This window comes from Phaenicophaeus curvirostris, chromosome 7 (assembly GCF_032191515.1).
Source record: "Phaenicophaeus curvirostris isolate KB17595 chromosome 7, BPBGC_Pcur_1.0, whole genome shotgun sequence".
NCBI classification, from domain to species: Eukaryota; Metazoa; Chordata; class Aves; order Cuculiformes; family Cuculidae; genus Phaenicophaeus; species Phaenicophaeus curvirostris.
In genome coordinates, this window is record NC_091398.1 from 19202229 (window position 1) to 19227403 (window position 25175).

Genomic DNA, 25175 nt, shown 5'->3' on the forward strand with positions numbered 1-25175 from the left:
AGGAAGTCCCGCCCCGCGCCCCGGAAGTTTCGCTCCTCACCCCGGAAGGCCCGGAGACGGCTGGGGTCCGCGCCGGTGTCTCCCGGCCCGGTATTTTCCTGCTCGCCGTCTCCCTGCCCGCTGCCGCCATGGGGAAGTCGTTCGCCAACTTCATGTGCAAGAAGGATTTTCACCCCGCCTCCAAGTCCAACATCAAAAAGGTGAGCGGGCGGCGGGGGTGTGAGAAGTGGTTCTTGTGACAGAAAGGGGAGTGTGTTTGTTTTAAGCTAAGGCGGCGCTTGGCTTCCGCCAAGTAAACCAGCCCTTTGGCAGCCGGGCAGGGCGCCCCGCTGGCACCGGGGTGTCTCCCAAGCCGCGTGTCCCCGGGCGCTGCTCGCTCCCGGGAGGTGACACCGCCTCGAGTGCGGCGGGAGCGGAGCTGAGGGCTCTGCTGCCAGCACCGCCTGCGGCTCCAGGGCAGGGGCAGCCACGGCTGCAGCCAGCTCCAAATCGCCAAAGATTTGACCCTTGCAAAGTTCATAACATTAAAATTGGACCTTGGAAGATGATAGGGTATGCATAAAATTTACTGGAAAATGCATATACGTACACGTAAGTGGGAGTTTCATCCTGTCCGTAGCTGTTGTCTCACTGCACAGGATCGATGGAGATCGCTCTCTCGTGTCACCAAGGCCAGATAAAGAATCCTTGCTTTCTAAAACTCCAAAACAAGTCTTAGAGTGTTTATTTGCCGTTGTTTTTGGCATCACCTGGGGATGAGGGGCTGCTGGCCCCGTAGTGGTGTGTCGGTGCCAGGGCCTTGAAATTTCAGGCTTTTCTCACTCTCAGGTATGTGTAACTACTGCCATTTCCCGGCTCCAGCTTTTCCCCGCCTAGTTCTCCGGGCAAATAGTGTCCACTTGGCTCCATATCCCAATCAGGAGAACCTCTTCTGTCACAGCGTGCCTGTGTTCTCCCAGCATTTCACATCTGCCCTCGCCTCCTTCCCAGAGCCCCATACCATTCCAGGAGCTCCTGAGAGAACCTGGGATTTAGGGCCAGGTGAGCCTCAGGCGAGAAAGTGTGGGCACAGGGAAAGTAGTGGCACAGGCAGGTGTTCTCTGAGCTGACATGTACCCTTGCCTTATTAAACTTTCCCCACGTCTTTTCAGCTCTCAAATGATGTTTGTAGTTGTATCCCATTAAAAACGTTGTTTGTGTGAGGCTTATTGGATGAAAATAATTTATTTTATATGAATAGAATAGGTGTTTTTCCTTGTTAAATATTTTCTATAGACTAAACCATTTAAGCATTTATACATTAATGAGGTTTGTGTAGGCTTGTTTCAAGTATAAACTCGTTTTTAACTAGGTATGGATGGCGGAGCAGAAGATATCCTATGATAAGAAGAAACAAGAAGAATTAATGCAACAGTATCTTAAAGAACAGGAATCCTATGATAATAGGTGAGAACTGGCATTCTTTTTCCTGCTGTTTCTTGTTTTAATGGCAGTGAAGGGCATCTCATCATCAGTTATTTGAAATGCTGTCTCCCACTGACCACAGTCATAGGAGAGGACAGTGACTCTTAAATTGATGTCTGATTAAACAGACGTCACAATAACGTCTTTTAAATGGCTTGTGTGTGTCATGTAATTATTTTCAGAATACTTTACCTCGTGCAGAACAGCAGGTAACCTTGTACAGCAACGTGTTTGGCTCACACAGAAATCTGTCCTCCATAACTCTGTGGACACAGACTTATTTTTTAGTTTTAACTGAAATGTGTGATTTGGCACACAGTGGGGACCACAGAAGTATCAACTGCTGTCAGGTTTTTTTGATGTTCAACTTCTGGTACTCAAATTAACAAATAAAAATATGCCAGTTATTATCACAATTTCTTGCTGCATGTTTTTTTTTTATAAGTAGTACCAAAGTGAATGTTTTTTGTGTACAATCCTAACTCTGTCCTTTATGTTTAGATTGCTTATGGGTGATGAGCGTGTGAAGAATGGTCTTAATTTCATGTATGAGGCCCCACCTGGAGCAAAGAAAGGTATTCTGGTTTCCTGATTGTGAGCAGATAGCACTGCAAAGCTAGAAGTCTTCTGAAGAAATAAGCATAGTATCTTTTACTTTAAAATAATGTGTTTATAGTGAGGTAATGCTGGAAGGTATGATCTTTAGGTCTTCCCATGCATATATGCAGAGATACATAGTATGCAGTCATTTTGATCTCCCAGTATTTTAATTTCAAACTGGTAATAGTTGGATTTGGGGTTTTGTTATGCAACAATTCAATGTGAAGGGAAAAACAGACAAAATATCTTTCCTGGCAACAGCAGAAATGCTGTGCTTGGCCAAAGGTGTTTCCTTAGCCAATTATGAAGCCATGGGATGAGGAGGACTAGAGCTTACCGAGGCAATGACTCAAACCACACAAACCTGTATTTTGGCCTACTCTCCTTTTTAGAAATGGCAAGGTCACTTTTGCTTAAAATTTCTGCCTGTAGTTGAGCTCGGTGTATGTCAAGCATAGGAAATGCCAAAGCAAGAAATAAATTAGTGGAAGTTTTATAAATAAGAAATACTGAGAGTCTGTAATCAGAAGTGCTGGATGACAGGACTGATGGGTCTGACTGTGACTGTATTTAGTAGATTGATAAGCAGAAATTACTAAATACCTGGTGGATACATTAAGACTTTACTAAAATTAAGTGACCAATATAATTAATTGCAGAACTAAGAAGTTATATTCTAACATGTTCCCTTGAAAATGCATCTTTCCAGTTTGAACTGAACCCCTTGGAAATGCTTGGATGATCTCATTCTTGTAGAGGAAGTTTGTCAGTTATTTAACTTTAAAAACTCTTAAAGTAATCCCCTGAGCTTAAATCAAATGCAATTTTAAATTATTGATTTTTGCTAAAAAAATCTTTTTTTAAAGATTTTTAATTTAAGTATTGCTGCTTTTGCAGAAAAGTTTGAAGTTTTTTGTACTTACATATCAAATCTATGGGGTTTAGAGATTATTCTGATTTTACAGGATTTGTAACTGCATATACTAGAGGCTGATTATTTGTAACTGCATTCTATTTAAATTAACTTGCTTTCTGAGTATTTGCACTATTGTATTAGTATAAATCGTAAAATATTTTGTCTCCAGCTTTGACAGTAGCTGCATTTCACATGTATAATTAATGTATCGTTTCTTTTCTTTTCATGATTTCTGAATATTCGAAGAGGAAACTAAAGAGGTATATGATTACATGATTTCTTTGTTTTCTTTCTACTTAGTTAAAATCTATTTTAAAAAAATGAAAAATTCCCCCATTTTCTGTTTTATAGCAAGAAGGAGAGACTGAATACAAATTTGAATGGCAAAAAGTCGCCCCTCGAGAAAAGTAAGATGTCTGGATTTTATCCAAATAATTATTTTTAATTCTTGCTTACCTTTCACATCTTTTTCTCCCCTGCCCCAATTTTTCTTTTCACATTAGTGATTTGTGTAATCCTGTCATGTCCTGGTGGTTTATTAGTAAAACCTGTAAACCTGGAACAGTTTCCTTCATCAACTTAGTTTCTGTTGGAATTTTACATCCATATTTGAAAACACATTAAAACTAATGTTTTCTGTGAATATCTCTCTGCAATAGACATACACCTAACAATAAAAGATATTTTTGCATATGATGTTTTTCTTAAAAAATAGCGAATTTAATATTTTTCTTTTGTGTTTGTGTAACAGATATGCTAAGGATGATATGAATATCAGAGATCAGCCCTTTGGTATCCAGGCAAGTTACATAAATTTTACTCTGTGGATGTCTTGGGTATATTTCAATTATTATCTAACTGCAGAACGTTCACATGGACTCTCTTAATTTTGTTAGCTGTTTCTCAGTGAGTTTAAAGCTTCTCTTATGCCTCGTAACACAGATATTTCTGTAAACATTAAGCTGTATTGTTAACTACCTTATGTCGATACTTTTTTCTCCTGTTTAGGTGCGAAATGTGAGATGTATTAAATGCCACAAGTGGGGTCATGTGAACACTGATCGAGAGTGCCCCTTATTTGGCCTTTCTGGAATTAATGCGAGTTCAGTCTCCAGTGATGGGTCAGGTAGGCGGTGAATGTCTTTCATGATGCTGGTTAGAAATGTTGCGGGAACTCATTAGAATTAATTTTAGAAGGTTTGACTTTATCATATTTCAAAGAGCTGATGTAACAGGGAAAGCATGTCTTTATTCCGAATGTAGGATCCACAGTTTCAGATTAATGATTTTAAATGACAGGGACCTAATTTTCTAATTAGTAATGCATTTTTTAAAAAAAAAATCCGTAATGACTGTTGCTTTCATTCTACCTGAAGGAAAAAATCAGCAGCTGCACTGAGATTGTTTATGTCTGGGTGACAATATTCATGTCACCCAAAAGAAAAAAAAAAGAAGTAATGGATTGTCAAAGACTGTCCCGGTTCAAATTCAGGTAGCTGCTTAGAAAAGCTGGAACATTTGTTAATTGCTTGTGAAAAAGGAGAAGTTTGGGGTTCTTTATAGGTGTAATTGTGCTTCTATAAGTGAACAAGCAATTGAAACCTGTATTTCCAAATGACTGATTTCCCTTCAACTGACTTCTTATTGCTTTCTGAACTACAATTTTTTTCTTCTATTAGCTCTTCCATTACTTGGAGTCACACAGCATCTAATGCTAAATGAGGTTTAAAGAAGGGGATATAAGCATTCAAATGGAATAATTTTGCCTACAATACATTGTTTTCTTTAAGTTGACCCAAATTTCTAACACTTTTTATATTCTTAAAAATGTGGTACGTTAAAGAAACACCTGGTAACGTAGGAGAGGCTTCAGTCTTGCTGTTCCGTTCTTTGAGATCATGTGCCATGTTATGTATTGAGGTTTGCAGAGGTACCATTACAACTGCACACTTGACAACATCTGGTCTTCCTTTGAGATGCAGCCTGGAAGACTTAAGATAAAGGAAATGGTGCTTCTTGCATTCCTCTGCTTTTAGGCACTCTCTGATGGTTATATCATTGTATTAGCCATCCTATAGTTGACATTCTCAACCTTTGTATTCAGGAGGTTATGACGTTTGATAATTGTCTTGCCTAATTCTTTCCTTGAAGAAATTGTGCTTGGAGCATTGAAGATGTTAGAATTACATCTTGCAGCTCTTTGATGTCACATATCCTTTTGTACTGCAGAACTCACTTCTTTTTTTTTTTTAATATTTTCTGAGTTCAATGATGTGGGCAATTTTAGGAGTGCTGGGAAAGTGGAAAGTATTTGTATGTGTTTGCACAAACTGAAAATATGAACCCTTTGTTATTTGTAACAGTGTTATACGGACACTTTGCAGTGTTGGTACTTCAAACTAAACTGAACTAACTATCTAGGTGTAGGCAACATTTGACTGCTGTGGATGTTTCCTGTTCAGAGAGACGTTCTCCAGGTGGCTTTCCAGGCAGTTATTCTAAGCTTAAGGAGAGGGATTTAACATGTATGATGAATTTTGCATGAAGGAAAGCACTGTAAAACGACTTGGATGTCCTCTGACTGTGCCAGTGCCCTCTTATTTCCAGCTCTGGAACTTGGAAGACTGTGCTGAGCAGTGACTCCTCTATAGGCTGAGGAAGGATTTCAGGAAGTAGGAGTGGGCGACAGATCAGATATATTATTATATATAATTTGTAAGACACTGTTCTTCGATTTGAATAGTCAGCTGTAATGATACTGCTACTTTCTCTTTCTTTCTTTTGAGGAAACTATATGTGAAAACACTGCAGGTAAAGTTGGAAACAATTTCAGGTTCTTGATTTAATAGCAGATACAAGGCTTAGAGGAAGTGGTAATGTCATTAATTAGATCATTAGATAAAAAGTTGTCTGATTTTTCTAACCTCGGGAATACAATCCTTTCATCAACTTTTCTAAAACTTCATCTGATTTAATAACAAGTTATATTACGCTCCTTTGTCAACTTTTGGAAATTCCACATATGTAAATGAAGCAATAGAGTTAATTGAGAGTGCAAGTCAGTGAGTTCACTGATTCTCCATATTTTCTTCATCTGACTCGTAATTCATCCACGTGACGTGTTAAAGCTTACTCAGACATTTTTTTTAAAAATGGTTTTTTTTTTTAACTAAACCCTGACAGCAATCCTGTTTTGTCTGAGATGAGAATAAGTAATTATCTTTGCATTGCTTGAGAATTCTGCTCAGTTGTTACCATGCTGCAGATCTAGTTACCTCTAAAATTAACTTACACCGAGGGTAAACCAGTGTCTTTACATTTCCTAAAAAGACACTGCAACGTCAAAAAGCCAACATCTGTCATGTCCTTTTCAACACCCCCCATCAATATAATCTATCTTCACCATTTATTTTTACTGCTGTTTGTTTCCTCTTCTTAATTCTACTTAATGTTTTATTATATGGGTTGATAGTATATTTCCATGGACTGGTTTTAACTCGGTAATGGTTTTGTCGTGCCTGGCTTTCTCATTTGATAGGGTGTTTTTTAGCGGCATCAGAAAGACAAAAAAAAAGTCTTTTGTAGCATTGATAACCAGGAGAAGCCATTAAAAGCTATTATGCTGAATTGGTATCTGCCTCTAAGAACCCTCCTTTGTAAAAACTCATCCTCAAGTTCTGCTTCTTCCTGCTTGTCTTTATCAGTAATTGCTTATGCTCCTAAGCTGCTTTTTTATGTCTCTGGACTAAATTCCTAATTATCTTCTGATTATTCTATAGTATTGCAAAAATGTTTGTTGCCACACTGGTTTTGATTAGATTGGCTAGACCTGCGTAAAACACTGCTTTGTAAGGGACAGAGACTGTTTATGGTATTGTCTTTTCTGTGAAAAGTTTCTATGTTTCATGAACTGATGATGAGGCCTGAAAAAACTCCAAAAGCACTTAAATTCCTTTCCACCCACCCCTACCCTTCCCCACCACGTGTCACAAGTAAATTTCTCCTGACACTTAGAAAACTGGTAAAAAACATGTAAATAGTCCAGAGTTTTCTTTTATCATGGTTGTACTTTTTTTTTTTTCATGCTGATAAAACCACCTGGTTTCGAAGGTCTGAACTTCCAAGAACAATTTTCAGAAGCCGTCTGTTCATTTCTAAAATGCGGGAGAAAATATACACCTCTTTGAAGAGAACAATGAATATGGATTTCAGGGATAGGGAGTGATTGCTTACACAGTACAGCAAGTCTGGAACGTGTATTTAATTTATTTGACTTTTTAAATAGCTAAATATATAAATGGATGTTTGCAACCAGTGCTCACAAAAGAGTTGAAAAATGTTGGGCTAAGAGCAAATAATGCTTTTGAAGGTCAGGAACTAATTCCATGTGTCAAAACTCATCTTTGAAAGCTTGTTCCTAGGTTATGTGTCAGGAAATTTTTAGAGAAATATTGTCTGAAAGGAAAGGGTACATCTGAGAAATACAGACAGAATAAGGAGCCCAAGTGAAACCACAATGAAGTTTTAGTACAATAGTCAATATACCAGGAATCCAATTAGTTTATTAAATTAATAGTATTAGAAGGACCAAATTTAGGCTATGAATCATCAAAACTTTTTTTTAAAAAAAAAACCAACAGAAGAGTATGTCTTTTGGGTTTTTTTGATCAAGTCTTTGAAAAGAGCTCTGTTGTCTCAAAGTGACTGACTTTGAAACACTTCCACTTTTCATCCTAATAAAAGAGAATCTCGCATCCTTTTCTTGCAAACTAAACCGAATAATTGTTTCTAGATAGTGTGTGGTAGTTACACTGCTTAAATTTAGGCTGGAATTCTTCAAACTTCGAAAATACTCTCCCTTGTTAGAGCACACCATGCATCAGCCCAGCGTTGGAAGATGCTAGTCTGTACCACAAAGCATCCTGTCTGGTAATGAATCTCTAAGCAATCTATGCTTGGGAACCCTCAGCCTTGTGCTTCCGAGTCTGATATTCTATGGACATTGGCATCACTAATTTCTGCAGAGGTAGCTCTTAAAAAATGATCTGGCTTCCTTGTAGGAAACTTTTAACAGGTCTTATTCTTCTCAGCTTTGTTCTTCTGCTTTAGAGAAGCACAGTTAACACATGGGAAAACAGATGATACTGTTGTGTTTGCTGTTGTCTTTGTGTTTGCCCAAATGTGTTTCTGTCCACAGAACAGTAATGGTAGAAACTTCAGATATTATGCTATAAAGAAAGACTGAAACATCTCATACATACAGGTTGAGGAACCACGGGAGAAGTATACTATGTACTGGTTAGGCTTAGCTGAATTACATCGTGTAATACCTTTGAAGTCTTCAAAAATCTCTGCTGTTGAAGGTTAACTGCTCTCAGGAACTTTACTGAGCAAGGTTAATTAATCTGAAAAGGAAACAGGGTGGTTGGTTTAGCCCAGATGGGCAACTCAGCCCCACACAGCACTCACTTACCCCTCACTAGTGGGATGGTGAAAAGAATCATAAGGGTGAAAGTGAGAAAATTTGTGGGTTGAGATAAAGACAGTTTATGTAAAGCCAAAAGCCTCACATGCAAACAAAGTAAAATAAGGAATTCATGCACTGCATCCCACCAGCTGGCAGGTGTTCAGCCATCTCCAGGAAACTAGGGCTTCATGACACATAACAATTACTTGGGAAGACAAGCGCCATAACACTGAACATCCCTCCTTCCCTCTTCTTCCCTCAGCTTTTATTGCTGAGCACGATGTCATATGGTGTGGAACATCTGTTTGGTCTGTTGGGTTCTGCTGTCCCAGCTGTGTCCCCCCCCCAACTCCTTATGCACCCTCAGCCTGCTCGCTGGCAGGGTAGCGTGAAAAGTGAGAAAGGGCTTGGTGCTGTGCAAGCACTGCTCAACACCAACTAAAACGTCCCTGGATTATTAACACTGCTTTGGTCACAAACCCAAAACATACCCACATACAAGCTACTACAAAGAAAATTACTCTGTCCCAGCCAAACACAGTGCAGACAGGGGTACCCAACTACTATCGCTAACCAATCCTTATGCCAGTATTAAGGATTGGCACTTATCTAATTGGAGGGATGTTTTCATCTTTCTCCAGAAGCTTTTGACAGAAAATTGGAGTTAAAAAATGATTTGTTAGGATAACCAAATTACTGACTTAAAACCAGAAAGAAGAGTTTTTCCCCATCTTTCCTTTCCTTCCTGCAAAAAATGGGCCTTCAAAGGTGTTACTTGAATGGTGACTTCAATTAATAAAAGCCATGGGGTTTATGTATATATAGATATTTTTTAATTCCCAAATCGGTGAGCTTCAGTAGGATTTAGACTCCTTATTTGAATGAAAAAAAAGTTGTAAGTCATACAGAACCAGTTTTATCCAAATAAGTAGGTCATGCCAAAGGGAAAGAAATAGCATGTAAGCAGAACAGTGAATTAGTACTTCATATTGTGTTCCACCAAAAAGCGAAAGTGTTGCCTTTCAGCATTTCTTGATATTTTGTTGACAATTCTTCCAGAGTAGTCAGCTGTAAGAAGGTGTTTTTAAACAAAAATCCTGCTTTATTCTTTAGATATTTGAGAACTCTACACTTGGCCTTTAATAGTCATTATTTCCTTTGATATTGTATAAATGATATATCTCAACACACAAAGAAGATATTTAAGAGCACTTGATACAGGTTCAGTTTGTATTTTGCTCTAATTTTTTACCTCCTCCAGAAAGGGAGCAGAACAAAATGTCATATTTGGACTCAGACTGGTTTTTCAGCCTCAGAAGAAATGTTTGAGTTAAAATGAATGAAAATGGAAATCCTATGTCTGATTTAGTTGCATTATCTAAAGGTCTTGCTCTGTTCCTCTGTGAGGAAAAAGAAGAATTGATTGCCTACACACAATTTTTTCATATCGTGAAATAACCACTGCTATAGGCTTTTTCTTTCCCATAATTCCATAGGCTATGATTCTCTTCTTTCAGAATAAGGCTAGTTGTCTTTGAATCTTACATGAAGACTGCATTGTAGTCTTCCTCTTTGCACATAAACTGAATGGCAATTGCTGTTTTGGATTCAATGTCGAAGATCGTGTATGCAAGGAGCAGTCATGGACTTCGGTTTACTCTGGTGGAACCACTGGGTGAAAGCATGTCTGTGCCACAGAACGGTGTTCTGTGAGGAGAGACTGCTGTCTTTCAAGATCTGACATACGCTGCAGCGCTCCAGCAAACAATAATAATTACAGTTGGTACCTTAACTTAGGCACGGTGGCTTGGTTATTTTGCTTCTGGGACCATTTTACTAATCTAGCTGGTAATTCATACAAAAAAAAATAATAATCTTACCATTAAAAAAGCGCCTATTGAATAATATCTCACCAGTGAATAGAGATTATTTTTGCAATAAGGCAATTTCAGTGGATGTGGTTATCATGGGATAATCACACCCCTGGGGTACAGCCTTGTCTGTAATCTCCCAGGAGTGTAATTATTTCATGATAACTGCACCCCCTGGTGTTGCATTATTTCCATTATGAAATTCTTAGTTTTAGATATAAAGTAACTTACTTTGATCACTGGAAACTGCAAAGTAGTGTTAGAATTTTCCAGCTGTGAGGCTTACAGGGACCAACTTATAAGATTTACTTCTCCTTTACAAAGCTAAATTAGGCAATCAAAATGCTTCTTTGGGCTAAACTGATTTACAGGGTTTTTTACTGATAAAATCCTAACTTTCAAAGTTCAGACAAGATGAAAATATCAGTTGTGGTTCTGACTTCATGTGCCACATTTTATATATGCATGTATAAAATATGTAACACATACCAGCAAAAAAATGGGTCACTAGCATCTAAAAGTTTGCCTGTTTTTACAAGACTTTCTTATCATTAACTAGCAGCAACTGTTGACTTTTGTGCTTTTCAGTGGTTTGGTTTTTTTTTGTGAAGCCTGAAAAGCTTTTGATTCTATTAGAACAAAGACTGATAGGTTTTCTGTGCAAAATGTTTTGTAGTAGTACTGTTATTTCACTTCAAAAGTGCCCACAACTTTCTTAGTTAGGTAAAGTTAAGACAAACTAAGTACCTCTTAGGGAATTGCTAAAAAGCTATGAAAGCTTAAATGCTTACAACTTTTACCATATATAGAACTAATAACCTGCTAGAATTGCTTTTATGAAGAAAGGTTAGTGTCTCAAATGGAAAGAGAGTTTTATGAATGGGGTAGTTAGAAGGGGTGGGATGCTAAGATTGAGAATGGTTCTTATGCTCTTGGCCTATGAAACCTAAGCCTGGAGAGTGCTGGATGTCCTCTGCTGTGAACTACTTTGAATGTTTTACAGCCAATTGGCTCTGTATTTCATCTGTGCTCTGAAATTACTGGAGAAGAGAGAGATTTCTGTGAGGTGATGAGCATGTTGTGCACAATTCAGGCAAATAGTGGTAAAAATGTAATGGAGCATCGTGCATTTGTATGTAGCATCTTATGGTCTACAGAGATAAATAAACTCTAGGTATGTCTATGCAAATGCAGCCTTCTAAAGACTGGTTATCAGCTCCTAGAGTTTGTGCCCACTTTTTATCACTTAAGCACCCCTAAACTAGTTGTGGTTGTGGTTTCCATCAGCCTGTCACTTAGTTTGTTCAACTGATCTTTAGTTTTTTGGTGAAATTTCTTTCCATAGCAGTCATTGAAATTATCAGTCATGTAGAGGCAGCAAAAAAAGGAAACGTATGTCTGTTATGTTACGTCTATACCTCACTGCATTTTTTCAGTGACAAATACAGTATCTTTTGTTTCCCAACAGATGAAAATCTGCATTGTGTCAGGAATGCAGGAATTGGTTTAAGTGTTCTCTTGAATCTATAATAACAAAGAAAAAGGTGTTTGAATATGTTAACTGTGAATATTTGTATAAATGGCCATCAGTAGAAACATACAGTGCATGAAACCTTCCTTTATGATCTGCAGCTGAGACCTTTGATTGTGAACAGTAGGAACCTTAACTAAATCTTCGTGTAGTTTAAGAACTGTCACGTTTTAGGATAATCCTCCATTTATGTTTCAGAAACCTCTGTGTTTGGTGTGAATGCATAAGATACAGATTTCTAATAGAAGTCCTGCGCTTAGTATTTAAGCAATAGATATGGATTCCTGTAGCAGTTTGATAATGTTAAATGGTTTTTACTGCTCAAAAAAAGTAAAAAAGGCAACTTGGGTTTCTCTGAAATACCTTATGACAAAAGCATGGAAAATCATACTGAAATTCTGTGCTGAAGTGTTAAGTTCAGTTAAGCTGCAGACCCTCTGAAGAAGAGCTAATTAAAAGCCAGAGGTTTTATTTCTCTCAATGCTAACTGCAGCAGCTGCTTTGAAGTGTAAATACAGTCTGAACGCAGCCGCCTCTGAAATAGAGGGAAAAAATATCCCGAAAAAATTATCAATTCTGAATTAGTGGAGGCAGCATGAGTTTGCTACTTTCTTCATGACCAGTATCATGATCACATTATTTTGATTATAGCATTTTTGTCCTTTAGATAAATAAGTGTCTACTCATATCTCTGTCACAACTGCAATAAAAGTTCACAGATGATACAGTGTGGTTAGCTCAGTCTGTAACTTTTTCCTGATTTTGTTCAATTTCTTTTTAAGCTGTATCTAAGCAAAAAGCCCCACCTGAATGTCAGTGGGAAAGCACAAAAAAAAATATATGGATGTATTGACAAAACTGTCTATGCTAATTTTCAAGTTAGTTTCTCCTTCAAAGCAAAACGTAAACAGCCTTGTATCATGTTACACCTTTGCTAACACCCAGACAAGGCAGCCTTCTGAATACAGAGTATATTCATCCTTCATGTGATTGTGTGCTAAACTAAAACCCACTAGCAGAATGGTTTTCCAAAACCTGGTTAATGTGAATGATCTGTTTGCATGCTTCCAGGAGTACTTTTTTATTTTATTTTCCCCGAGGGGAGCAGAGCTTTAGTGTTACTGTTTTGCTTTGGAAGAGTTGTTCTCTTGTTGTCCAAGATGCATGTAAGACAGAATGAAGACAATATGCTTTAGGCCTACTTTGTTAACAAAAACTCATGTTGTGATAAAAGATAAGCCTTGGAAGTATCTTGTCTTTGATTTGCAAATTGATGTTTAAACATGGTAGAGCAGGGTATGCCGAGTGTGATGTACACTGGCAAATTTGTAGCAGATATGCCAGTGTGCTTTATTTATGTTTACATCCATTTACATTATCTATTACCAAGTCAGGAAGAATCTGATAGTATGACAGTGGTGATATTTTTAAATTAAACTGATCACATCTGTAAACTAAAAGATGTCCCCACACCAGAACTTGTTCTCAGGAAAGCCTGACTCTAGGAAAGCCCTATTCTAAATAATCAGCTTATGATAGTAATACACAAAATGAGCATTAGTTAAAACAAACAAAGGTTAAAAGGTTGCAATTAAAATGGCAACATGAAGAATCTACTGCCTTTTTCAGTAACTTTTATATTGAATAGTCTGTTTTATTTGGTAACGATACATAACTGCAGCCACTGTCTAAGTACAATGGGTTCCTGTTGTTTCCCCTGCCACAGGTAGGAATAGTGGTTTTACTATGACTGCTTCTTATCTCTTTGTTTTCTGTATATATTCCACAATAAAAATCCATTTAAAACTTAATTGGTTGCAAAGAATCATTCATCTGCACTGATAATAGCAGAGAAAGCTTTTATCAATAAATTGAGCAGATCCTGTCAAGACCATGCATCGTGAGTAGATAGTACTAAAACTGCTATTTTTAGTGATACTGGCAATCATAACATTATGGTCTGTCCTTACTGCTGCTGAAACTGTTGGTGAAAAAATGGTATTTAATCACAGTTGTTATAAAAAGAAGTTTTAGAATACTGTTCTCTAATATTAGATAATTTGAAAAAAGTGCTTTAGACATTTTAATGGAGGCCTTCTAAGTGGTGTGTTAACAGCTGCCGTTGTTCACCTAAGAGGAGTCCTGTGCCCATGCCTCATAGAGGAAACATTATGGCAACAACAGAGACATATCTACATTCTGCATTTGTACCTTCAGGGCAAGCACAAAACAGAACCAAAAATGAGCTGCAGCTGTAGGTTCCACTTGTTTCTGGGCCAGAAGTGGGGGTGGTGGTGCAGGGTGGAAGAGTTTGCTGTAAGTTAGGCTTTTAAGTAATTGAAATCCAGAATTATATTCCCTCCCCTGGTTGTTTAATAGAAGCAGAATTGATTCTGTTAAATTGATTTCAGTTAAATATGATAAGAAACTGGAGAGTGCTCTTTGTTATAAATAAGCAAATTGACAATATGTTGTAGAGGTCCTTCTGCAATCCATTGTGATTGATACTCGTATAGGCTTCAGAAAAATTCTTTTTACAGCTTTTCTGTTTATTTAATTGTAGTGATATTATAAGGAGGCACCAACAGCTATCAAGCTAAGATTGCACTCGGGTTGTACTTCATGAAAGCTTTGTGAAATGGTTTAAGTTTCTGGATTTCATGCCCCAATTCTTTGAGTCAACTGAGCTATCTGGATTTTTTTTCTCTAAATGGTATCTTAAACAGATGATAACAGAAAATTAATGGAGCAAGAACTTCTGTGGGAAGTAAGAAGCAGGAAGAAACTGTAGTCTATTTGCTTGACAACACTATTTCTTGAGAATTAGAAAGACCATGAAAAATTATTTTAAAAATCCTTTAGTGAATTTTTAACTATGGAGTCTCCTTTGTGCAAGAACTTAATATAATTTTAAGTACCTGTAGCTGTAGAAAATTTAACAAGTTGTCAGTTGTCTTAATGCACAAAACCAGGTATGATATCAGCATGCAATTAATTCCACTATATGATAAAAAGCTTTTCCGAGACTATGAATTGGTTTTAAAGCAGATAAATGTTTTAGTTTAAAACAAGTGTCATCTGGAAAAGTTTTAAAGTTTTCTTTCTTTTTTTTCCCCTATCAATATGTAAATTCCAGAAAATAAGCTTGACAGTCATATTCAAAAATAGCAAGGTACTGTATTTGACTCGTTTCAGAAAGAATAAGAAACAGATGATGAAACATTGTAACTTTGAACTTATTTTTAGATTGCTGATGGATGAATGCTGTGAGATGAGTTGTTAGAAGTCATAGCAATCAGCTATTTTTATAGGATTCCTATATCTAACGTTCTGTCAGCTCGTGGTATGTCATCTCTAAATGTTTTCACCTGCAAGGGATCACACAGGTAGCTTCTTCACAGGCTGTCTCACAAGTCCATAAGGAAAGCATGTATGAGGACATCAGTTTTCATAGTGCACAAGGGGTTTTTCTATACCTGATGTAGGAGTGATTTTTTGCAAGTTAAGGGGTGGTGTTTGATAGTTGGCTGTTATCAGTTCCCAAGATCTTAGCCAACTGGGAACCTCTCAGCTCAATCTTACCATCTGTTTTACAGTTCATGACTTAATTGGAACTTAACTAGATGAAGATACGTGGACTATTTTGACTGAAGATCTTGAAGGTGATGACGTAAATGTAGTCGTAAGCCAATAACAGGCTGGAACTTCACCTCTTTGGCTTAACAGGCAAAGTTTGATCACACTGAGCATAGTCATGTCTCAGACAAGAAGGACTCCACAATCAATTCACACCAAGCACGGGAAGAGGCCCTCTACCAGCCAGTATACTGGTGACTCCAAGATTTAAGCTTTTGATCCTAAAGAAGGAAGCCAAGGATACGTCTGAGAAATTGAGTTATTCAAACCTTTGTTAAGTGAGGTTCACTGTTTGGGGGTTTCTTTTACAGTTCTGGTCTCCCTCGTTTGTATTTGCCAGGATAAATCCCTTAATTGGTTTTAGAGTGTGGAAATGGGAAGGCTGTTCTTTGCTCATATGCATTTAGGCATCTACATCTTTTAAGACTGTGTGAAGAAGCAACCCAAAAAGAAGCGTGTTACAGCCCTCAATGCTGTCACATAAAATAGCTGTACCCAGGAATCCTGGGGAGACTGATATTTAAAAGGAAATCAGCTCAGCTTATCAAAATCACTAAAGTATAAATCAAAAGCAGCCTGTTGAGGCATGGATTGGAAAAGAAAGTCACCGAGCATTTGATTCCTTTGATTACAAGCAAAGGAGTTTAATTATGAGGATAAAAATTTTCTTGATTCTTCTTGTATTGCAGAAAGTAGGTAGCAATAGAGCTTTGCTGTTAAGCTGTGCAGCCACTGTCGGACGTCATGTCTTAATTGAATTTCTTGGCCTGGATGTTTAACCAGATAGAAAACAGCTTATTCAGACTTTACAGATCAGATACTGTTTTCTCTCTGCTGTGGTCTAGCATTGCTGCTTGAACAAAGGTAGCGATACAACCTTGCTGTCACTGGGCAGCAGAACTTCTGAGAAGCTTGGTGGCATAAACTTTTCAGAAAAAAAAAGTGTGAGCAGGTTCACTTGTGTTGTCCTCAAAAACTTTCATATTTTTTAAACTGCTGAGGTTATGTGCTGCAAGAGAGTCCTTTGTAATCAGCCATAGTAGACGGTGTGCTTCCGTCATGCCTGGCTTGGGTCTGCACACAGAATGGTTGTGAAGCAGGGCTGTATTTTGACTCTGCTTTCATTTATGGTGTTTGCTTATTTTCTGAATCTTACTCGCTAGTGTTTTCTAAAGCTTTTTAGTTACAGTAAAAATAATATATGGCAAAGTTTCATGGAGATTATTGAATCTCCTCACAAGCTAGGCTGATCCTAAGTTACTGTTTCCTCTCACAATTAGAGAGAGACCAAAACCAGAAATAATTTATTTCATAAACCACTTCAGTTTTGAAGTTCAGTAGGTGCATTTGATGTAACTTGTATACATCCACAAAACAGCAGTAACAGTCATTTAAATGTCCTTTTGATGGTAATGCCGTGCTGCCACTGAAAAATGGTAGGTGGAGCTGTGAAGGTTTCCTTGATGTCATTAATAAATAAGGAAACAGAATTCGTAGATTTATTCCTAGCCTAGCTTGTTTTTCTTCTAAGCTTACTTCTCTTCTTATTTTTTAAACCTAGTGCTGATATCGCCTCAAAAAAAGCATGTGGAAGCTAACTCAAAAGTTTATATGTGGTTTTGGTTTTGGTCTCAGCTTGAGCTGGGAGACTCTGACAGGTCTCTTTTTCAGTTGTATTGATCTGTGTTACAGCACAATTGACATCTATTGGGCAGAAATGTATAAAAATCATTTGTGTTGTGCGTTCATTTTAAGCTTTTTATGTAAATGAGGAAATTATTTTGTGTACCTCTTTCCAGTGTTATGCACAGAGAATGTCTTTGAACTCTGCCTTTGAAGGCCAATGTGCCTTCTTGCCTCTGGTCTCAATTCTGTCCATAGTCCTCACGTGGAACCACAAAGTTATGGCTTCTGTCGTAGTTCTTTTGCAGATCTTCTTTATAAATTTGGACAAGTTGTATTCCTCTATTTATCTAACCACACTAATGAGAATAATTAGGTGTACGGTGCTGAGAGACTGAAGTGGGGATAGCTGGTAAGTTAGTCAGGTTACTTTTTTAGGCAGTGGTTCTTATTTCCTTTGAATAATGGGGATTCCAGGCTTCAATCTGGTCACAAGTTTTGGTTTCTTTAGTACCACAAAATCTTCTTTCATGGCTCTACGCTTTGTCTCCAACCACTTTCCTCATACAGGGTATTTGACTGAAGTCTGTGGCTGGCTTATGTGGCCTTTTCACATCAGGACATCAGCTGATACTAAATTGTGTTCTTAGGTTTCTGTCAAATGTCAGTTTCTGTACCAGCCAGAGTAGATTTGGGCAAGCGGAGCATGGTTTTAAATTTGAAAGAAGCCAAAATGTAGACACTGGAGCCCGTGTACGCTCATTAATTATCAGTAGGCTTATGTTTACACTGTAACACTTAACCCCCCCATTTTGGTAAAATATGGAGGAGTGGGGGCAGAATAACCCCCTACTTAATAAAAATGTAACTCAAGGAAAGATTAAAGGGTATCTCATTAGAAAATTCTTTTGCCTGGCAAAATAAGGAACTTGTGAGAAGGAAGTCAGTAGTGCAAAAACTCCTTCAAGCATTTTCAAGGTTTTATCTTTTTCTTTCCTGTTTTACACATAGGTCTGTTTTTGTAAGCAGTGTGTTATACTTAGGAAAACTAAGAAAAAGTTAAAGGTGACTTTTTCTGAGAATGTGCTATTTACTCTACATTTATTTTCCATAGTAAAAATCTCCCTTTACTTCCCATGCTTTTCTGTATTAAAAATTTATGATTTTGTCCATCTCCACAAGTAAGAAACTCTCAAATCCACAAAGCTATGTTTTGTAAGACTAGTTAATCTTATCATTTACAGTTACTGTATGGAAGTAAATTATGTGCTGCATGCTCTATTTTATTTTCCTTCTATTTTACATTTACTTTATGCAGTTGCGCAAATTCATTGACAGCAAGGTCAGTGAATGAACTGCAAGTGACCTGACAAAAGAGCATGTGTTTAGGGTGAAGAAAATGTACCTGATTAGACAAGTACGTGAGGTTTTGATGATCACAAGTATTTGATTAAATCAAAAGAGTGAGTTACAGGGTTTATATATTATATAGTCAAGTCTGAATAATCCAATATACATCCCGTATTTTACTCCTTGTTAGATGTTTGCAAAGAAAGATAATGTACCTAGTCCAGAACACCTACTCTAATGCAATATCTAGTGTAATTTTTAAGCTGATGAAACAGAAATCTCTGAGGAGGTAAGAGCCTACAGACCCAGCATATCTGGGGGTCCATAGAATAAGTAAGGGCATAGGTGATTTTTTCATGTATTTGTTTATTTTCCGTATGTATATCGAGTTTCTGATAATGGTTACATTTTACATTTAGGTTCAAAAATTTGTGGTTTTATGAGAAATGCCTTATTAGTGACATCAGTGTATTTTCCCACTCTTTTAAGGGAAAGGAGGCACCTAAATACTTACTGTGCTTTCTTTGGGTTTCCTCTGCTTTTTTACTATAATAAAAATACATTACCAGACTTACCTAAATATATTGTTTTCGACATGACAAAGTTACATAAGAGAATCCCCTTGTACTTAAAGAAAAATGCAATTATTTTCTATTCTGAATCTCTAGACTGCTGTTTTAGAAAATCATATCTGATTATTTGCTCAGCAGAAGATTATTGAGTTGATTTAGCTGTGATTTTACTTAACAAAGCTTCAACTGAATTCCTACTGTGGAGTCCAAAAAAGGTAGAGAGCTATAAATGATACATTCAAACTGTGATTTTTGTGAACAGGGCCATCAATGCACCCCTCGGAGCTAATAGCGGAGATGAGAAACAGTGGGTTTGCACTGAAACAAAATGTACTGGGGAGAAACTTGACCGCAAATGATCCATCACAGGTAATGATCTTTTTACCGGTAAGCTGAAAATGTCTATAAATCTAAATGTGATTGCTTGTGAATTGCTACTTAATATTTTCAAATATGCATATCCATAGGAAAGCTGAATACCAGTAGAAAAATGTTTGAAAACTTACTGTTTTCTGCCATTGTTTCAGTCAGAATGGGGAATCATAAATTGCTTCTTTTAAAACCATATATAATAAATTAAATCCCTCCTCTGGGTGACTAGAAATTGAATTTTTCATAAAGAGGATGGTTAGGGGTTTTGGCACGTACTTGTGATGCAGCACCGGCCTTCAGATGAAGTTTGAGGAAGTATGCACAAATAATTACTACCCAGAATGCTATAGCTGAAGACTTTTTTACTTGATTGACTATTGTTACATATATTATTTCTGGGAGTGAAAATGTTTAATTGTCTTTACTTAGACTGCACATGGTATATTTCTAATCCAAGGTGCTTTAATGAAAGTGTAAAGTGAAAAATTCATATCTACTCCTTGAGAGAGCCACCGTGAAATAACCTTTGTTTATGTGGCATGATAGTCAAACCACCAGTAAAGACGGCCTTCAGCTGGTCTTGAAATCTTGAGTGAATCAACAATTCATTGTGTATCCACAGATGGATGTACCTTTGCATTTTAAAAAAAAACCCCAAACCTATGTAGCATATGGGTGCTGTTAAATGGATCACAGTGATACTGGTATGTTTGGTTTATGTTAGGTATGGTGGGGCTTTTTTTGAAGAGCTTTTTAATCTTTATTTCTTCTTTCCCCTCCTGAGCATGGCTAAAATTAAAAACATCACGGTGGAGAACTGTAGTGTACCAGATGCACATAGTTTGAAGAATTCAGGGTCTTCAAAGTAGCTGTGCTTTGCTGATTGCGTTACTGTATGTAGATTATATGATTACAGTATTTTGCATTGCCAGAACACTTTATGAACATTTAAAGACTAATAACACTACAGTGAGGTAGATGTGTTAATACCCATTTTCCTAATGACTAAACCGAGACAGAAAAGTAATTTGCTTAAATTACTCTGGGTTCGAGCAGGACTAGCATCTCACCTATTCATCCAAGCATGATAACAATGGAGTGACTTATCCTGGGGAATCATGTGGGCTCTAAAATTGGCTCATTTTTATTAACTATTTCAGAAATGTTTCTTTACCTCGCAGTGATTTTTTCATATGTTACTAATAACTCCTGTTGTATAACCCCCACATTCTAGCACCTACTCAGCTTTGAGGCAGAAAGGGGTGGGGTTCGCTTTGTGGCAAGTTTGCTGCCCTTTCGAAAGAGCCTTAACCTGACTTAGTAATACAAATATATTTGTGCCTGCACAAAAATAAGGTACCTGGAGGCATCACTCTTAATACAGAAGGCTGAATGAAGCAATTATTTTTATATACAAGAACATCATGTCTTACCACTCTTTCCTAGGAATTCGTTGCAAGTGAAGGAGATGATGATCCAGAAGTTGAATTTTTAAAATCACTGTCAACCAAACAAAAACAGAAACTTCTAAGGTAAGTGTGGTACCTAATAGAGGGGATCCTGAATCACCAGTAGTTCTGACTCCGTGTTTGTCCTTGTAACTCTTCTATGACGTTAAAGAATTTAGCACCATCAGCACAGGAGAGAATCGTAGTTTAACGTACACTTGACCACATGGCATTATGCAGCGTGTTTTTTTAATCCAGCTAGACTTTTTTAATCTGACTTTAGTTACCGAGTTGTGATGCCTTTGCACTGGGGCTCGTTTCCAACATAACTGGGATACTGAAACAATAATAATTGGCTCACTTAAGATGCCATCAGCTGCTGTTTTAAAATATTATTTTGCACTCCATCACTTACAGTATCTTCCTCCAGAAATATAAGTACTATGTTCTTGTTTACTGGTTTGCAACTTGGCAAAGTTTGTTATCTTCTCCTGTGCAGCTAAACCAAAGCTGACATTGCACCCCGGGGCTGCGGTTAGCCTAGCTCCCTGCTGCTCCTGGATCAGGGGTTATAGTTTACTGCTCCATCAGAGGGAGCTCCCCTGGGTTTTGTAGTTCGAAGCAGAAGTTAACGAGATTTTCTTTTTTGCTTCTGTCCTACTGATTTCATGTGTCAAATGACTTTTTTTTTTTTTCTTCTCTGTTAATTTCAAACATTGTCTTGAAATTACCTGAAAATGTTTAAAATGAAAAATATTAACTACTGCCTGGTAGATCCCATACAAGTATCGCTAGTTAAAACAGCTTTTCAGGTTGAAACGTGTTCTGTGTATGGGGAGTGGAAGGAGGGAAAGGCGTATAGCTAAGCAGGTAGACGAGTAGGTTGGTACATATGGTATTGACATACATATTAAATCGTTCTATGAAAATGGTTGGCATATGTTACGTTCCTTTTAAATAAGGACTGTGTATGTAGTTTGAGTAATTTAAAATGGGATTTTATTTGAACTTCTGCTGACCCAACACAATGGAAGTATAATAGTTTATATTTTGAAATATGAAGTTCTGTAAGTATTCGGATCCTTTAGAGTTTACTAGTCCAAAGGGATTATTTTTTTTTTTTAAACCTGAAAGTAATTTCACTATTCGGTTACTAATTTTTTTGAGAAGGATGAACACAGAAAGCAAAATGAAAACTAGGTGAGAGCAGTCAAACAGCAATGAATATATGTGCATGATGGAATATTGTACTTATGGCTAGAAAATATAAATTTCTAGTTGTAACAGAAGAGGTTATTGAAAATATAAGTTTTATTTGTCTGTAGGACTCGGAGATGTCATCTTAAAGTCTCAGCTTCCATCATCAATAGAAAGTGAATGCTAATTACCTTTTTTCATTTTCAAAATCTCTTATAAAAATGCACAAACAATAGCAGCATTGATTTTCCAAAGTCTTCAGAGCAGGCTGGCAAGAAAAAAAAAAAAGCACCACTGAATGTGTTTATTCCTAGTTGCCAGACCAAATTGACATCTCTTAGTTATCTTTTTAAAATTAAAGAATTTAAAAAATCATATTCCTCCTATTTTGAGGGAACAGCTGTTGATTACAGTAGGATTCTTACTATGGTTAGCGTCAGGTAAGAAGTTTAAAAATAATATTCCTGAGTGAGGAGAGGAATGCAAGGTTTTTTCTGGAAAATAGTCGTCAGAAGTAGTGTCTTTGTAATTTAAAATTTCTTAATCTGATTGCTCTGCTCTTGTTTTGAAAATAAAAGGAAGTTGGATCGTCTGGAGAAGAAAAAGAAAAAGAAAGACAAAAAGAAGAAAAAGCAGCAAAAGAAAAAAAGTAAAAGTAAACACAAGAAACATAAGACAAGATCCTCTTCCTCATCCTCCAGTGAATCTTCAGTAAGCAGCAGTGATAGCGAGACTGACAGCAGAGATAAAGCAGCACAAAAGAAGATGTATTCTAAGAAAAGAAAAAAAGACAAGTTTTCAGAGGCTAGCAGCAGCAGCGATTCAGAAGGAAAAGCAAAGACGAAGAAGGAAAAACTTTATGAAGATCTCTCCAGTAGTCACGGTAACAAGGACAAAGATAGGGAGAAGGACAGACTTTTGAAGCAACATAGTTCTGTGGAGAACAACAAATGGAGCTCCTGTGAGGGGGAAAGTAAGTCCAAAAGCAGGTACCACAGCACCAACAAGAGAGAGACTGAAAGAGAGGAGAGGGATAGTAGAAGCCAAAGCATGGACGAGGGGAGCAGGAGAAGCCCTTGCAAAAGTCACAGCAGTTCCAGGCAAAGGCAAAAGCGAGAAAGTCCAAGTCAAAGCCATGGTGACGAGCGACACAGGAAAAATGAAACCAGAAGCCCCAGCACAGATGCGCACAGAGAGAAGAAAAAGTGTAGAGAGCATTGTGGGGACAAGTACAGTAAAGTGGAACACAGAGAAAGGAGCAGACGCAGTAGAAGTAGAAGCAGAGAAAGGAAAAAAAAATAGATAGTATAGGGGACAGGTGCAAACAAGAATGATCTCCTTTTTTTGATTTACACCTTTAAGAAGGGCTCAGTTATGTATTGCTGTTCATTTTCCAACCTCTGTAACTAGTATTTCCTATACAAAGCCAAAACAATCATTTCCATACAGTTGGAACATTTGTAAATTAGATATAAATGTTAAGGTATTTTTACTGTATAAATATATTTGTTGGAAAATACCTCTTGTATACATGCAGTAATTGATAGACCCGATTTTGGGGGTTTAAAATATTTCAGAGCAGTGTGTGATATTCTTGTTTTTTCCAACGATAATTTCTGTTTAGATGCCACTGTGAGGGGAAGCAGAGGGTAAGTTGGGAAGAGTCCTGGGATTTGTTAAATGATAAGTGCTTGAGATAGTTCTGAATAAAATCACTGTTTTGGATATCAGAACATTGTATTGTAGGTGGGTTTTTTTTCATACTGAAGTGTTTTTCCTGAAGTTCCCTGTAAGAGATCAATTTCATGAGTTAAAACAACAGAGAGACATAGCTCACATAAGTGTGTAGCCAACATTTTTCGACCTCCTGCAGTGTACAGCTTGGTCAGGGCTATCTAAACATCTTGAACCCCTGTTGGTATGTGTCAGTACAATGTCAAGTTATTGTTCAATAATCTCTCAAGACATGAGAAGAATATTTTCTGCCTCCACTGCTCCAGGTATTTCATTGTTTGCGGTAGAAAGTTGGTGTAAATAGTCATCCTTCTGTTTTCTTTAAACAAACTTTTTTTTTGAATATTTGTTGGTAATTTTCTGCAAATATTGTTATGAACTTCCACAATAAAATATTGTATTCTTTAAAAACAGTAAAAATCACTTTCTTCTCCAGAGTTCTGAATGAGCACAAACACACAGGGCACAAGACATCACGAGGTTTTTATTGCAAAGGCAATACTTTCCTGCTATTTTGGGGTGGCAAAGGGAAGGACATTAGTTAGTGGACAGGTGGAACAGCGTCACCGTACTCAGTATTCCAGCAAACAATCTTCTTCCCCTCCTCACTCCAAGGACAAATGGGACTTCTTCTTACCAGTCCTCTTCTACTTAAGACTCAGATACGTTTCAGTATCACACAGAGTGTTATACGTGGTGAAAGCGACCTGGCTTGCGTTTTAAGCACAGGTAAAGGTGTTTGAAAAAGTGACCCGTGAAGGGATTGCGCTTTTTAAAGGCGTTTACGTTCGGTTGCTCGGGGCGTGCACAATTCAGTAGAGTCGGGCCCTACACCACCGTGCGTAAATTCGGATTTGGGAAGAACGGGAGAGCGCCAGAAAGCGCCAGTGAGCGATCTAAACAAAACCCCTCGTGAGGAGCCGGTCACCGGCCTGCGGGAGAGAGGCCGGAGTCGCGGGGCAGGGGAGGGGCAGGTGCGGCCGCGCGTTACGCGGGGTTAAAGCGCGCGGCCCCGGTTGCCCCTGGGAGCGGGTTCAGCGGCGGGCGGGCAGCGAGCGGAGCGCGGCGGCGACGGGGAAGCCCCCGGGCCCGGTTCGCCCCGCTGCCCCCCGGTAGGAGGTGCTGTCGGTTCGCGGATGGAGGCGGGAGCGCCGGGGGCTCCGAGCGGAGCGGGACGGGGTTAACCCGCCGCGGAGGAGGCCCCGGCGGGCGGGCGGGCGGGCGGCCGCGGGGCAGCGGGGGACGGGGACGCGGCGGCTCCCGCGGCCGCTCCCGCTCCGCCCCGGTCCTTGTCCCCGTCCGCCCCGGCCGGGGCTCCGCCGGGCGCCGCCGCTGGGAGTCAGCGCCGAACCGCAAATTGTCGCCGTTCCGAAAGCGAACGAACAGGTGACTTC

General features: G+C 38.3%; 1 protein-coding gene across 1 annotated transcript; it reads left to right on the forward strand.

The window, feature by feature from the left end:
- Window positions 1–63: 63 nt before the first annotated feature.
- Window positions 64–23780, forward strand: CIR1 (corepressor interacting with RBPJ, CIR1). Its single transcript, XM_069861097.1, has 10 exons — window positions 64–200; window positions 1352–1446; window positions 1966–2039; window positions 3227–3240; window positions 3332–3387; window positions 3732–3780; window positions 3989–4106; window positions 19293–19399; window positions 20849–20934; window positions 22626–23780. Exons 1-10 carry the CDS (start codon window positions 129–131, stop codon window positions 23347–23349), a joined length of 1395 nt encoding a protein of 464 aa, XP_069717198.1. The 5' UTR covers window positions 64–128; the 3' UTR covers window positions 23350–23780.
- The last annotated feature ends 1395 nt before the right edge of the window (window positions 23781–25175 follow it).

What these genes read in the sequence shown, in the direction of transcription:
- CIR1 (XM_069861097.1), top strand. Translation starts at nt 129, where the DNA reads ATGGGGAAGTCGTTCGCCAACTTCATGTGCAAGAAGGATTTTCACCCC. An exon ending in AAAGTCGCCCCTCGAGAAAA is followed by an intron (nt 3,388 to 3,731) that starts GTAAGATGTCTG and finishes TTTGTGTAACAG; the next exon opens with ATATGCTAAGGATGATATGA. An exon ending in ATCAGCCCTTTGGTATCCAG is followed by an intron (nt 3,781 to 3,988) that starts GCAAGTTACATA and finishes TCTCCTGTTTAG; the next exon opens with GTGCGAAATGTGAGATGTAT.